Source organism: Falco biarmicus, chromosome Z, assembly GCF_023638135.1.
Source record: "Falco biarmicus isolate bFalBia1 chromosome Z, bFalBia1.pri, whole genome shotgun sequence".
In the NCBI taxonomy this organism is placed as follows: domain Eukaryota; kingdom Metazoa; phylum Chordata; class Aves; order Falconiformes; family Falconidae; genus Falco; species Falco biarmicus.
In genome coordinates this window covers 78460546-78476527 of record NC_079311.1, presented here as the reverse complement: position 1 = coordinate 78476527, position 15982 = coordinate 78460546, and the positions used below count along the sequence as shown (strand labels likewise).

The 15982-nt window shown below is 44.8% G+C and overlaps 1 protein-coding gene across 1 annotated transcript in view; it reads left to right on the top strand.

Annotated features, from left to right (window-relative positions):
* Positions 1 to 457: 457 nt before the first annotated feature.
* PSTPIP2 (proline-serine-threonine phosphatase interacting protein 2) overlaps positions 458 to 15982 on the top strand; it is a 311088-nt gene continuing 295563 nt past the window's right edge. The window contains exon 1 of the mRNA XM_056323703.1: positions 458 to 1229. Within this exon, the coding sequence (XP_056179678.1) occupies positions 851 to 1229 (379 nt within the window). The 5' untranslated portion in view covers positions 458 to 850. The remainder of the gene's footprint in view (positions 1230 to 15982) is intronic.

The following is a 15982-nucleotide window of genomic DNA, read 5'->3' as shown; positions in this document are numbered from 1 at the left end:
ACAGAGTAACGCAGACACAGGAGCTGGACACAGGAGTGTGTTGCTGATGCTACGAAGGTCTCCAGAGATCCTGGAGGTGTTTGTTTTTTCTGGTAAAAAAAAAAAAAATCCATGTAAAATTGAGACCTTCGTTATCAGTAAGGTGATCCTGTCACCATGAATAATGGAGAGGAAATACAGACCACGCGATATGGTTGCTTGGTGGGTCTCCTTTTTCACCTGCCCATCTGTCTCATAACCACATGACTGGATAGCACTAAGTAATTTTTCATGAGGTTTCTGAAGCTGCTGCATGTTATAAGGACAAATGCCTCTGTTTTGCCCCATCCTGAGCTGGCATGTGGAGGACAAGAAGTGACTCGACAATGTGCCCTCCTCATCTGACTGATTTTCCTGGGGGCTACAGCCTTGATTTGCACGTCCTGATACTGTAGACCCAGATTGTCAACTGACCCTGAGCGGGGGCTGAGGCAGCTCTGAAAAAAAGTTCTTCTCGCAGACTGATGAATAAATAATAATAACAACGAAAAGAAGAAAACCCAAAGACCAGGAGAGTCAACAGGGAGAGGCAGATGCCTCCGTCAAGGAGGTGAAGGAAGGCAGAAGGAGTCAGGAGGAGGTGAGCTGTTGGCACCCGTGGGTTGGGAATGACAAGGGACTCCAGGACATACCTACACTGAGCTGGTGGGGAGGAAGAAGACCGTGAAACAAGGGTAGCACAGCCCTAGGCAGGGAGAGGAGGACTGAAGGACTTTGGCAATTGGAAAGGAGCCAGGGTAGGTGGCAGAAGTGAGGTTAAAGCAATCGGAGTGTCGTTAAAAAAGAAAAAGTAGGGGTGAAAAACAATGACATGAGTGAAAAGAACAAAAAGAAAAAAGTAGAAGAGGAGGAGGAAGAGGAGGTGGTTAAGGAAAGTGGGGAAGATGAAAGCCAGGAGAAAAAAAGCAAGAAGAAATCAAAGTCTGAGGACTCAGAGATTGATCCAGAAGTGAAGAAAAAGAAAAAAAAAAAGCGAAGAGAGCATAGCAGTGAGGATGAGGATGACTACGAGCGTAGGAAGAAAAAGAAGAAGAAAGGCAAAAAAAGCAAAGATAAGAAGAAGAAGAAAGGTGACAAGTCCAAGAAAGGAAAGACAGACGATAATTTTTTGGAGATGTATGAACAGGAGCTACGGGACTATCATTCAGATTCCTCCAACGCGGCAGAAGATGAGTACAACAAGAAAAAAGGTCAGCTCCATAATTTCTTATCTCCCCTCTTGGGCAGTCAGTGCCACCGCTGGCCATGCAGATGCCCGTCTCGGGACCTTTCCTGGGGGAGCAGGCACTAGTCATTCCTATGTGGGGAATATTTCTAATTAAATAAGCTTTTTTACTGTGTGAGGTGGCAGTGACAGATTGTGCCTGTATTAGCTGTTCAGTTTAAGAAGTTGGTTTGCCGTGTGCATGGTACTGCTGTAATTACATTCTCCTAATTAATATTTGCATTGTGGTGCTGTTCAGAAGCTGCAATCAGCAGAGTCCCCTTGTGTAAGCAGAATACATAGCAAAGATGCATAACCCTGCTCAAGCATATGCAGCAGGAGCGTGCCAGCAGTGTCAGCAATCGGACGAGCAGGCAGTGGACCACTTCGGATTGATGTGGAAGCAGGAGGTCCAGCACACCGTTACTCTGGATGTTGTCAGTAACCAAATAGGCTGGGGAAATACTGCTGGTTGTCTAGAAACCTCAATACTGTGTTGGTAAAATAAATACTCTGCTCGTTTTATATGCACAGGGAACTTTAGTGCATGGCGAGCTGCGCAGGGGCGTAAGGTTTTAGATGATACGCTGAGTTTCGTTAGAAGACTGTGGTCTGGAGAAGGATCACAGCCATCAGCCTGGCAACATCTAGGCAGCTTGTGGGAAAAGACTACTTTGGCATTTTATCTGCTGGGTGGCAGCTAGTAACCCCCTCCTTCTCCAGCAAACCTGTAGCACTGGGACAGAGAATTGAGGAAACTGCGAGGTGAACACCGAAGACCCATGGTGTACTCCGCGATTAAAAGAAAAATCCCTCAATAGGTATGAAGATGCTCCCAAGCACACCCAGGTTGTCTCCTTGGGTGGGCAGTGAAGCAGTAACGGACTGCTGAAGGGTGACACCAGCTGACCTGTGCGACTGGATCTTGGCATGACTGGGGCGAGGTAAACTGTCAGTGCTGTGGTTTCCCCGTCAATTATAGTCATAAGACATCTTTGATGTGGCAATTTGGAGAACTGAATGTGCCTTAGGAATCTTGTAAAGCATCTCATGTTTGTGGTGTGGCTATAGGTTAGCTGTAATTGATGACTTTTGTAATGGTGCCGTATGGCTGTACTGGGGGGAAAAAAAAAAGATTCAATTCCTCTGAAGCAGAGGAGAAGTGAGGCCATCCCATAGACACTGCATTTAGGTCATGCACATAACCTACTTCATGACAGCTCTTTAGGGGGACAGAGGCTGTCTCACCTCATATTACGATTTTCTTACAGTAGAGGATTAATAACTTGCACTTTTCAAAGAGAGAAGTTTCAGCAAATGTTTCTAATAACCTCTCCATGATCTTCTGCTTAGTTTGTCAACGATTTCTGCAGGGAAGGTAATAGCTTGTGGTTGAAACTCTGGGAAACAAATTAAGCAGGGACTTGAATCTCATAGTCCCTATCAGAAATGTAAAAATTTGGTCCAAAACCTGCAACACTTGTTATTGTGACAACCCCAGGACCTCCAAGGAATTTGTTGTGTGGCCAAAAGTCCCAAGGGTGAACCATTGGTTGCTCCCTTGGATCATGGACTCCCCACCTTGAGCTGGTTCTGGATTTTGCACTCCCAGTTTCCAGGTCTTTATGGAAGTGAGTGCACATGTATGTGAGGGAGGAAGCGGAGGACAAGGGGGAGGACAAGGCTGTTGGGTAGGACATATGCAATCAATGAGCCGCTAAGGTTTTCTACCAGTGGAAACCTGCTACTGGGCTATTTGGCAACAAGAAGCAAAAGGTCAGGAGCAAACTCTAACTGCTCTATCCTCTTGCTTGCGTTCCAGCTATCCCCTCTGCACATACCGTGCTGCTACCTTTCCTAATTTCATACCAAAAAGCAGACTCTTTGTGTGACTTAGTCAGAGGCCGCTGCTGCTTTTCTTCCAGAGGACCGTTGAGTGAAGGGACAGTTGCTGGTCAGGCTCTTGAGAAACGTGTAACCTCTGCAAAAACCCTCCTGGAAATTTGGGGACATCAGCTGCCTTTGGTACCGGTGAATATTCAGTAGGGATATATTTCGGTCCACAAGTTGTGATTCCTTTTGTGGTGAAAAGAAAAGAGAGCTGTTGTAGATGTTTTCTAAACAGGGAGTCAGTGGTGCCTGTGTCACCTGATGTCCTCTTTATCTTCTTGCATTAGCAAGCAGGAGAAGGGATCCCCCCATCATGTTTGATCGATGACTGAGGAACAAGGCAAATCCAGCTCCTGGGGACAGGAAAACAACAGATATCGAGTGACTAGGTGATAGTGCATCTGAGAAAATTATAGCAGAGATAGCAGGTGTTTTTAACTAAATTGCAGCTGTTGACCATTCCTGTGATCCTGGTGTTAATGAGATTAGTTATTTATTAATAAGTGCTTGCAAAGTTACTTCTGCAGTACAGTATGGAAGGCTGTGGGGACACCTGATCACAACCTTTCGGTACTCAAAGGGGACTTACAAGAAATATGGAGAAAGGCTTTTTATCGAAGCCTGTAGAGACATAAGCATCAATGGTTTTAACTGAAAGGCAGTTGGTTTAGATTGGTCATAAGGAAGAAATTCTTCACTGTGAAAGTGGTGAGGCACTGGAACAGGTTGCCCAGAGGATTTGTAGATGTTTTGTCCCTAGAAATGTTCAAGGATGGGGTTTGAGCAACCTGGTCTAGTAAGAGATGTCCCTGCCCATGGCAGGGGGTTGGACTAGGTGATCTTTGATGATCCCTTCCCACCCAAACCAGTCTACGAGTCTATTGATCTTGAATCGCCAATAATAGTGCAAAGAGGGCATGCTGCATCGTGTAAACGTCACTGGTGGGATTGGGGGATTTAAAGGGCAGTAGGTATCCAGAGACTGTCCATATAGCACCCTGGCTGCCTAAACCGCTATTAAATCTTCTATAGGTACCAGCTACCTGAGGTTCAGAGTGGGTGTCTGAGACCTGAGACCAACCCTTTGCAGGAGCTCCATCTCTTTCTTTCACCCTACCTTGCTCTTGTTACCTCAGATTTTGTCTGCAGTAAGGAAGAGGGAGACTGTCACAGTAACTTGTCCTGCCGCTCAGGTTTGGGGTCAGAGGACCATGAACAAAGGGACCAAGTGCCACTATTTGTTTTGTGGATCACTTCTGCCAACCCCTTCTGGGCTGGTAGGAGGAAAGAAAATGTTTTTTCCTCCAAACTGGTTTTTATGCCATTAACAGAGTCTTCCCTCTGGCTGAGCCAGTAGCTGCTGGCTTGCTGACCTCAGCCCCGAGACACTGAAAAGCTCCTGGCTGTACTGTGCCACAGCAAGGTGCTGCTGACTCAGGAGACCTTGAGGCATCCCTCTATATAGCTGTAGCTCACCAAGAGGTGTATCTCATTTCAGAGGAAAACAATTTTTTGGCATCCTATTGATGATAAAATATTTTTTCTTTTTTCCCCCCTTGTGTTTTTCCTGGCAAGTTTCAGATCTGGATACGAAGTGGGTATCTTTCCTTTAAAGGGAAACAAATCTTCTAGTGGGTTCTCCTTGTTTCTTGCAAGTTTTGCTGTAGCATGGAAAGAACTTTTTCTACCTAAATGATTCTATGTATCCAGACCTGCTGCATTATGCTCGCTTGGTCACTATCTCCAAGGCCAAGGTTCCCAGGGCTGTTTCACAGAGGATGAAGGACAAGGCACTTCCATACATGCAATCCTATAAAGGGCAGGTTGGTGTGACAGTAGGTGGCTAGGAAGGCTTAGGTGACTCATGATGAGAAAGATGCCACAGAGGTCCATGGGGAAATGTACACTCCCACGTGAGGGAGCAGAGCTTGGATTAGCTCCCAGGAGATGAGTGCTTTGGGGCTGCAGTCATCTCCTCCAGGGACAGATGCTGAGCACTTTGTATGCCACACTGCTGGTTTGTCTGCATTGCACGGCGGGAGAAGCTGGACTTCAGTGGTCTTGGCAGTACCAATAAGTAAAAAATAAAGAAAGCTGCTCAGGAAATGCATGGTTTTGTTAACATGTTGTCTCCAGTGGTGATGGGTGGGGGGAAATGGCCACGGTTGCTTCATAAATAGATACAAAAGCTCATAATTTCTTTTGATGTGTGCCATCCATTTTGTTGTGTCCCATTTATCCCATCATGTTCCTTTAAGGACTGCGACAAAGGATTACACAGAAAAAGCATCCAGGACGTGCTGGGTTTATTGCTAAGTTCTGTTTAACGTAGTTTAGCAGTGGAATGGAGGAGAAGAGCAAGTGCTGTGTGGTCGCCAGCTCTCTCCCTGTGCTATATACAGAAGTGGAGAGATGTATCACCTACTTCTATGATAGATGATCATCAGTTGCAAAATCATCTCATCTACACCCTGCACCCACTGATCTTCTCAAACTGAAGCTTTGATTAATATTTCAAATCAGAATGAACAAGGACTCCTCTTTGGAAGACAGTTTTTTTTTTTAAATTTTTTTTTTGTCCTCATCACTAAAATGAGCTTGGGTTTTAAGCATAAAACATTTAGAGAAGAGTTTTGTACCAGCAGTGGTTTTATGTCTTGTGATCTGTTGAGACAGGCAAAATGTGTTACCAAGAGAAGGTGGTACCGTGCCTGCCTTGGAGGTGTGATGGATCTCACCTACTTGCATCTCAGCATTTTCCATAGTTAGCAATGACCAGGTGAAGTACAAACTTTGAAAAGTTTAGATGACTTTTAGAAGAGCATACCCAAGAACTATCAGTTTGTGTGAGAGTATAAGCCAATACTAAAGCAGCTGTGAGATTAAAATGTTAAGTGGCAGGAGCGCTTGCTAATATTTTTGTGTAGACACCAAAAAAATCTTTGTGTCTGGCTGTTAGACACCCCCCCACACTACACACCTGTGTGGTTCCACTGGTGAGTTAAATTTGCCTGGAGGTGTCATGCTGAAACAGGGTCTCATGAATTGGAAATGAGTGATTAAAATGCTGTGGATGGGGCTTTGAAAGGAATCAGAGAAGCTCTTCATCCTCTGTGATCGCCCATCAACCTGCAGCAGGGCTGCCACTCGTTACTGGAAAGGAAAATCGGTATTGTAAAGTGCAAATGAGGAAAGCAGATGAGTGCAAATAAACCTTTCGGAGCAAGCACTTGGCACCTGAAGGTTCATGTCCTTGCAGATGTCCCGTTGTTTGCAGGCCTGTGCTCAGCAAGCGCAGGCACAGGAAGGGCTGGGGGGGGACCAACCACTTGCGTACCCCCCACGTCTCCCTGTGCACCACCCGGCAGCCCCAAGCATATGCAGGAACCATCCCTGTTAGGCACAGATGAGCCATTTGGGGTGGCTCAGCCCAGCTGGAAGCACCAAAACCACCACCGCGGCAGAGCTGTGGGTGCCAGGCTGGCGAACGCGGGGCACAGCTGGTGTGGGGCTGGCACCTGTAAATCCCACGGCCCTGGGGGCAGCGGTTTTGCAGCGCTGCTGCTCTCCTCGCACCCAAAATAATCTGAATGGAATGACAAGTTCAGTTTTATGTCCTTAGTTGCCTGTGGCTACTTTTTAGATGGAATGTTTGGTTTAGGGCTTTTAAAATATTTTTATTTTATTTTTATTTTCTAATAAATACATTATTTTTAATATCTTCTAGTAGCTGAAAGTTCCTGAAGAGAAACTGAACAAGATTTCACTGAGAAGCAGGTGTTAAATGCAGATCAATAGATTCAATTCTAGATGTCTTTCCTCCCCAGCCCATGTGTTCCTTCAGGCTGCATCCAATGATCCAAAGCATCCAAGGTGTGGCCTTTAGAGGATGCAGGACTAGAACTTGATGATACTGGAATAATTCAACAAGATGTGGGGATTTTTACTCTTTCTTTTTAACCCTTAAGAAACTAACTGAGATTCCTGTGTTTTCGGAAAATCCAATATTTGCCTGGGTAGTTTTTCATTCTGTTTGTCCAGAAAGCAAACTGAGGAGCTGCTTTTGCTCACAGGTACAGCAGTTTCCTCCACTGGTGCATCAAATTCCCAGTTTCAAGACTGCATTGATATTTTAAGGATTATGAATTTTGTTCCCATTTGCACTTAGTTAAATACGCATCTTCCAGGCTCTCCCTGAAGCTGTTTATTATCCTGTCTCTGTGTATTTGGACTGATATCTGAATACTGTGGCATTGAAACAGCAGAATTGCCTCTGTCTGGACAGACAGGCTGGACAGAAAATCATACTGAGCTATAAGGGTCTAAGCACAAAGAGGGCAAAACAGTTTGGTTTTTTTTTTATTCCAGTTTAGGTCAATCCCCACAGCCTCAGTTGAAGTGGTTGCTCCACCTGATCCCCAGGAAAGCGGAGGCTTGTGGTGGGCTGGTGTCAGTCAAGAGCCTCTGGTGGCTGCTGGGATGCTGTGATTTATTGAGGGTTTCTGCGTCAGCTGTTAGGGATGCAACCAGGTTGTAACTTCCAGATTCACAACATACTTTTATTCTGGTTAAAACCTTCTCTCGGCTGACTATCGCTGCTCTAAGTGTTTATTGTCAGTGCCTTGTGGGTACAGATATTTCCCGTGCATGGTCAGAGGGGTTTTTCTTCCTTGCTGGACATTGCTGTGCTACACAATGTTATGAACACCTGAGTGGCAACACTTAAAACCAGACTGAAAATAATAATTGTGGCTTTTGTTGGATTTACATGCGCTACAAGACTCACTGGACACATATCAAAATATAGTAGTTTGTTGTTGCTGTAATTGGATCGGGCTGTTGGAAGCTCTTGGTGTTTTCAGCACTTCACCCCCCCGATGTTCAGATCTGCTATATTTTTCCACATCAGTTTGGTGTCCTCCAATTTATAGACATCTCTAGTGTAATATATTTATCAGCCTTGCTCTGTGAGCTGTAAGTGTTAATCAGGAGATATTTGTAATGAAGGAGGAGGTGGGAAGGTCATAATATCAATTTTTTTTTTTTAAATCTTTTTAAAGGTGCAATTTGGGTAGCAGTAACTGTCCATCATGAATGATTAACTTGGGGTGTTATGATTAATTCATAATGACACCTAACCAAGTGTGTAAATACAGGTAATACGCTATTTATATTTATAACAAGCTTCTGCCAGGCATCAGTCCCTGCCCTGGCCAAGCGTCAACCTGAAACGCAGCTGGGAATCGGCTCTGCGGAACAAGCGGTTCCTCAGCCGAGAGCTGCTGGGGAGCAGTGTCACCCCCCGGCGTGCGGGGGCTGTGCCTGCCGTGGGGTGACCGTCCCTGCTCGTGGTCCTTGCCTGCCTGTGGCTCGGCCAGCTGTTGACTCCTGAACACAGTTCTGCTGGATTCATTGCCTCAGGCCAAGAAACATTGTTTTGAAACATTGTTTTTGGAGTCTTTTCCCCTGCAAAAACAACTCCGCCGTTCCCCAGAAACAAACTGTGAGGAATGTCTTCCCTTGTTCATGTCAGAGAACATCCAGCATCCAACATGTGCAGTGCCTCCATTCCAAGGATACTAGTAGGTCAGCAAAAAAAGTGATTTTTGGTGAAATTGCTCTTCTTTCTGCTTGGGTACCGGGGTCAGGGCTGGCAGCAAGGGCAGCATCTCTCCTTGGTCTTGGTTATCCTGCTGCCCGGAAAGCTAGAAGAAAGTGGGGCTCTTGTTTGAATCCGGTGACATGCTAGCAGGGAATTACTTCCAGTTGCCTTCTGCAGACACATTGCTCTGCCACCGACTTTGCTCAGTGCCGCAGGTAAAATCAATATCCTATTTTACCCAGGCTGTGTTATACCCTTCGCGTTGGACAGCGATGTCTAATGTTCTTGCCCACAGTTGTGATTCAGACACCCGTGTTCTGGCAGGCCCTCCTTGTTTCTGAAAGATAATGAAAGAAATGGAACAGGTTTTTCTTGCAAATGTTTCTCTCCCCTGAGGCACAGCGTTTTCCTCCAGCTGCAATTTAAACTCGAATAACAAAGATGTGGATTGCTAAGCTAATTCTACTTTGCTGTTCCAGCAAAGAACTAAGATATTTTTTTTATTTTTTTTTTCTGGTGGTGCTAAGGCTAAAGCTCTTTTAAGTGATATCTGGAGCACCAGATGAATAGAGTTTGGCTTCCTACAGTGCATGGCAATGAAATGTTGATTTTGCAATAGCTGATGAAGTAAAACAAACTCCATACTGCAACTACTTTGCCTGTGGGAACAGGCGGGACAGTATGCTTTAGATTTATATTTTAAGAGACAAATGATGTTTCAGAGCTCAAGATAAAATGCTGTTTGTGTGTAACAGTGGTGGACTTGCAGGAAACTTCCCTAATTCATGTCTGTGAAGTGTCTCAAAATGCAAGTCTATTATTTCTGCAATTCTTCGTATAATCTATGACTAGCAAAATGGATAACAGTGTGCAACCGGTCCAAATATTCATGGAAAAATCCTTCTCTTTTGCTTTGAATAATTAATTTGGCATCCATGCTGGACTCGAAAGCTGCTTTTGCTAAAGCGTATAAAGAGCAAGCAATCTCTCATAGTGTGTGAGGCCCAAATCTGTTCACAGTTTTGCCAATACGAATCCAAAGTCATTGTGCTCAAGTCAACGGAGTTAGTCAGGATTTGCCCCAGAATGAATGAGAGAAGAATTTGACTCATTTTGTGCATGACAGGAGATTATTGCCCAAATCATGGCTTGATAAAAACAAACAAATGGTGATTTCAAAGGCCCATCTTCCCAGTAGGTAAAGGATGGTCCCGATAAAACTGTGACTATAATAAATATTTAACCTTTGTGTGTGTGTGCACAGAGCATCGTTTTGGCAAATATAACCTGTAACAGTCAGCGCAGGCCCTTAAAACCTTCCAAGTATTTTGCATAAATGTCAAGGTACTCTTCAGGTGCTCCAAGACAAACATATGCTGAAGTGCTTCAGTAGGAGCCAGAGTGATCTGTGCTTTGCATGAATCAACATTAAGTGAATATTGAGAATAATCAGTGAATTCCCAACTGGAAATATGGTGAAGTGCAAACAACCGTTACCGCTGATGAGCTACTTGCATCCCACTAAACAGATGCATCTGAAGGTGGCTCTGACAGCCATGGCTTCAGAGCAGTGTGTATTGGTTTGGGAGGCGAGGACGGCATCTTGCTGGCTGTTTGCACTGCTTTGGTGGAAGAGGGTTTGGTTCTTGCTCACCTTGTGCGGTGCGGCCTGGGGGCATGGGTTTGCAGATTTTGAGAAAGCAGGCAGGGATGAGGAAGGTGAGGTTTGCCATTGGTGTGGTGTATGGTGGTATGCGGTAGATCAGCTTAGAGTGGGGTAAAAGACAGAGATGCTGGAGGGTGGCAGGCTGCCTCCAGGATGTGGGTGCTTCTGTCCATGCTCGGATGTTCCACGTCTGCAGCCACCCTGGAGCTTTCAGCCCCTCTGTTTCCCTGCCCATGCTCACAGCACGGCTCAGCTCTTATTTCTGCTTTCCCTCTTCCTTACCCAAACTCTTTGATGAGTCCTCACTAGCTTTGCTGTCTTATCCCACCTCTTTAACCATTCTTGTGGTATAACCCTTAATTTTTTTCTACCAAGGGCCACTCTTGCTAGACAACAGTTAGACATCGTCATGAGCTCCATCCCAGTTCCCCGTATTCGCCGTATGAGAACGTGACCTGCAGGGATCTGCAGTCAATGCCGTAATTAGCACTAAGCAGTCCCATGTTGTTGGAGTCAGAAAAACCTGAACTTGTCAGCCAAAGCACTCTTCTGCCCTGAAGATATTCCTTCCTTGTGGAGCTAAGGGAATTTTGCATGCTGTTAGCTAGAGGATCTCTGTCTCCGCTTCTCAGTGTTTACAGCTTTACAATAATCTCAGCAACCATTTTGAAGTGAGTATTTCTCTACCCCGGCCATCGAATGGACGGGTTTATACTATCAGCTCTTTCTGCAAGACAGGGAGATGGCTGTAAGTTCTTCCTGTGATGTTGCAACGTAGCTTGATCCTGATTTTATGCTATCTCTACCTTGTGCTTGAAATGACCATTTTTGAACGCTTATTTTCAGCAAAGAATCTGGCATCTATTGTTTCCTTTACTGACCTTGTACATGCCCCTGAAAAGCGATAATATGTTTGCAGTCTGTAGCAAAATCAGTTCTGTTTAGCTTGCTGAAACTTCCACCGGTTTCCAGTCTTTGTGCCGGATAGCTGAACAGTGGAGTCAGCTGGGGATTCAATATCTACCGGATGACATAAGTGAATCAAATTCCACTTGATTGAGATAATATTTGGAACAGAAGAGTCTGTATCAGTGGCTGTATTACAAGCTTTGTATTGCCTGCCTAGCCCAGTGGGGGAAAAAGCAAGGTTTGGAAACCAGCCTGGAAGTCACGCGTTCCCATACTAACACTGTAGATCACCGTAACTTGGCCATGTTCTGGGCACTTGGAATAGACTTACCTTGACCTCGGGTGTGAGATGGTTTGCCAACTAAAAGCACCTAAATGTAGGTGTCTTCCTGTGAGCAGTGGCCCATGTAGCAGGATGGTGTTCAAACTGGGATCCAGTACTCTCCCTTTTGCTTTTGTAACCTTTCTTTGGGGCTCTTCTACCCATGGTGCGTGACGAACTCAGCCAACCCTGGTAAGAGAAGCATTGAGGAGTAGCACGGGTGGGCAGGAACATCTTACAGACTTACTGACCTGACCAAACACCAGCTTGGGTGAAGTTTGAAGGGAGGCGGATGACCGATGCCAGTATGTGACACAGGGACAGGGGAGTGTCATTGTTGGTTATGTTTGATCAAGAAAGAACTAGGAATATGGTGGGTGCAAAGCTAGCCATCCGTGAGGAAGGTAAGAGACCTCTGCTAAAGCACATCTCAATGTATAAGGCCAGAGGAATACATATAAATGAGTTGTTTTTCATGTGATGGAAGCCAAAAGTTGTTGCAAAACTCTGAAGAAAGTTCATGTTTCAAATTGTGCTGACTGAAACAGGAAGATCAGAAACTCTTGAGGTATGCAGCTGGTAAGACATTGCAGTGTCGGCTTAGGACTGGTCTCTCAGCTGGCTGTGGAGATGTCAGTGGGGTTGAATGAGCCCCTCCCCCCCCCCCCCCCCCCCCATTCCACTTTGAGAGCACATCTCTTCGAGGAGCTTAAAGGTTCCCCACTATAACTCTCAAAGATGTCAGACAGCTAAAAGCAGAGCCACTGCATACTGACATCCCATAAATTATTAAGGGAGGGAGGGACGCTTTGTAAATGCACTTGGAAACGCCAAGGGTAACCATAAAATCCCTGTGGATGCTCTCAGTATTTGCATTCGGTGACTGCTTCTGTTGAGGAGGAGACTCAATAGTATGATACGGCCAAACCTGAAGTGATATACCAAAACCTCATACTATCCTGAAAAACTTGGCTATAATTTATCTTTAGCTGTCAGACCAAGCAACAGCCCCAAAAGAAATCTTAAACTGACTACGTGCATGAATGTCAAGGGATGGGAAAACAGCAACCTTTGTGTTTCATTACTTTGCAAAAAAAATATTGCAGTTTTGTTGTGGGTTGGTTGGTAGTGTTTTTTACCCTTCATTTGGTGAAATAAATTGGATGGATTATTTTTCTTTTAACTTTTCCTGGTAATAGGCATCTATTCCATGTGAAACCGATGCAGGTGGAGGATAAGAAAAGTGAATAAAAAGATGCCCAACCTTATTTACACAGAGCACCTCTTAAAATGGTTTGGGAGATTCTGGAGAATTTGGGTAAATATTTTCCATCAGTGGAGGGGTTTTAAGGGCTGGCATCTTCACACCACAGAGGCAAATCTTTGGTAAACATTAACACCCATGATCTGAGAATATTAACAGCGGTGATGGAGGTGGATCCTCAGTAGGCGATTCAGATCTCTTGAGTGATGGAGAGAGGGGTTTGAAAACCAGGGACTCAAAATGAGAAGAAATTTGGAAATACTATGAGTCCAACCAAAAGGAAAGGAAGGAATTTGGTGGGAAGGGAAGACCTAGCTTGCATGATGGAACATATGTGGTACTTGAGATATTTAACTTTTGTATTTTCTTAATTTTTCCCTTCACAGCTGAGGCACTGAAATAACAAAATTGATCTTTTTCTACTTGCAAATTGATCTGGGATCTGAACCCAGGTTCCACTGTTGGTTAGAAATGTGACTTCCACAGAAATCCAATTTCAAGCTTTTCAGTTAATTCATCTTTATTGTCCCAAATCACAAAGTACAAGAAGTTTGTGCTTAGCATTTGCTAAGGGTGGACCTGTTCTCTACAAGACAGCATATCCAATTATTCAGGAGCAAACCCTGGAGTAGTTAAGAAATGTCACTATCCTACAGTTCTTGTGTCTTAAATCATAAATGCTTAAATCACACCCCAGACAAGGGGCTTGGGGTACAAAATGCTTGGGGTCCTCAAGCTGCAGAGAATCTCCCAGCAACAATGACACCCATCAGCTGTCAGTTGTTGATCAAAAATAAGTGCAAAGAAAGGAAACAATCCTGGATCCAGACCGCTGAACTTTCATGTCTCCGAAGGAAGAGGCTAAATAAGCTGTGTTTTTCTCCAGGTGCCTTTTCCAGAAAGAGCTAGTGTCACTATTAGTATTTAACTTCGTTTTTCTTCCTGCAAAGGAAGTCATGAGCCCTGTGTCCATGACATCACTGGAAAGATGTGGCATCATTTACTTGCACAGCTGGCCGCACAGCTGTAGTGCTGGAGAAGGGGTGGCAGGACTCTCCCCTTCCAGGGGTGCACTGTGGCACTCATCAAATGTGGTGACATGCTGCTGTCACCAACCTAGACCCTCCTTTTGTCCCTCTGTGCAGAGTTAATTAAAATGGTGCTAACCACAGCGTATGCTCAGTAATGATGCATGCTACCTGGGCAGTGCTCGGCACATCTGTCCCAGTAGAAACTCCTCCTCCATGTGCTGCCTGCTGTGGCATGTGGAGGCTGAATCTGGGGTTGTGAACCTAAACTCCACATCTATACGTACTCACGGCTTGTGTTTTCTTGCAACCATGAGAGTGCCATTGTGGGAATTAGAGAAGGGGTTTGATTTTTAAGGGGGCAATACTGTGGCTTGTTGAGGGTGTTGTATTAGACAATTTCCTCATATTCCATCATCTCATTTGTTAGGAGTTGAAAAGTGGAAGTAGATTGTTCTGGCCTACATCTTCTGTGAGGACATGAAGGTTAGATGTATAGACGAGGTGACATCAATGCCCACAGAGGTGCAGCAGAGCGGCTCAGGAATGGATTTCACTTGCTGTAACATGGGCAGACATAATGTGACAGGATGCCTGCCACATCTAGCTCCTACCATTTCTCCAGCACTAATAAAAAAACCTCACTAGAAAACCTACCTGAACTTCTGAAAGGTCTCTGGGAACTTACAGAGTGGTGTGCTGACTTCCCTTCCCTTTTCACAGGAAAAATGCCTTCAGCCATGTGCCCGCTGGCACAAAGCTGGGCACAAAGCTGGGCACAACTTGTGACCTTACCCCCTGAAAACAGGGATGGGGCCAAATCTGAGTCTCTGTGGGGAGAGGGGGGACAGTGCATTAAAGCCCTTTTTCCCCTAATAAGAGTTGCAGAAGGATGCTCAGCTGTAACTGCCGCTTTGGCAATGCCTATAGGGTGCTCTGATGGTGATAAGTACTTCCATGGCGCAGGTAAGTTGCAGTATGCTTTGAGATGGCCAGACTTAGAAGGTTGCTGTAAAGAAGTGCAGCAATATTATAACTTCATGATGTAAGCCTGCTGTTTTCAAAGCAATGGGTGGTGAATCACTGGGGCAGGGCGGATTACGAGCCTTCCTCCTGTTAATGGCTAATGTGAGGATGTCGTCTGTCTCGCCGCGCGATGCCAAATATCTCCCGTTGGCATGTGTAGACGCTAACAGGAGGAAGGTGAAATGCAAACACTGTTCGTTCGTACATATTACTCATGTGCAAGCTGTGGATTTCAGATCCTTTTTTTTTTTTTTTTTTTTCAATGAAACCTCCTCTTCCTTTCAGCCCGTAAATGAAATACACCAAGCCAAGGGATTCTTAAAATTTATCCCAGCACAGCTCATAACTTACTGTATATATTAGTAATGACCCCTTTCTGTCCTATTTACATTCGTGGAAAGATGAGGTTAGGAAAATATTATGGTATTTTTATTCTGTCTCTGTGCAATAGAGCCGCTGGAAACAAGGAGTAGTTTCTAACCAGTTTTACAGGAGTGGTCTGGGTTTTGCTCTAGCGCTCTGCCTCTCTGCTTTTCAGTTAAAATGATGATTTAATTTCTTCTCAGTGATGCTTTCCATGTTAGTGGGGGAAAAACATTTGATGCTCAGAGCGGCGCCAATATATTTTTTTTCTCTTTTGAATATATATGTGATGTAGTGAAGGAAAAGATGGGGGCTAACAAAATACATCAGTTCTGCTGCCCCCATGAAGAAGGGCATTTTTACAGTGTTAGTTCTGAGAAATCACATACTTAACAGTCAGGCTGTGCAAGATGAAATGATGAAAGTTTAGTTTTTCCTCCAGCTTATAGGTCTGAGCCTGAAACATCATTATTAGCTAATGAACATCATGTGGTCTAAAGCCATAAGGGGCCGTAAGGGCGCTTGGTGTGGCCAGAGGCAAAGTTTTATCATTTCTTCCAATTCCTTTTGTACTGAGCCAACCAAGGCATGTCCTTCAGGACGGTAACCTGCTTTCAAGCCTTAAGTCCTGTTCTAACTTCACTCATCATCCTGCTTAAGAAATTTGTG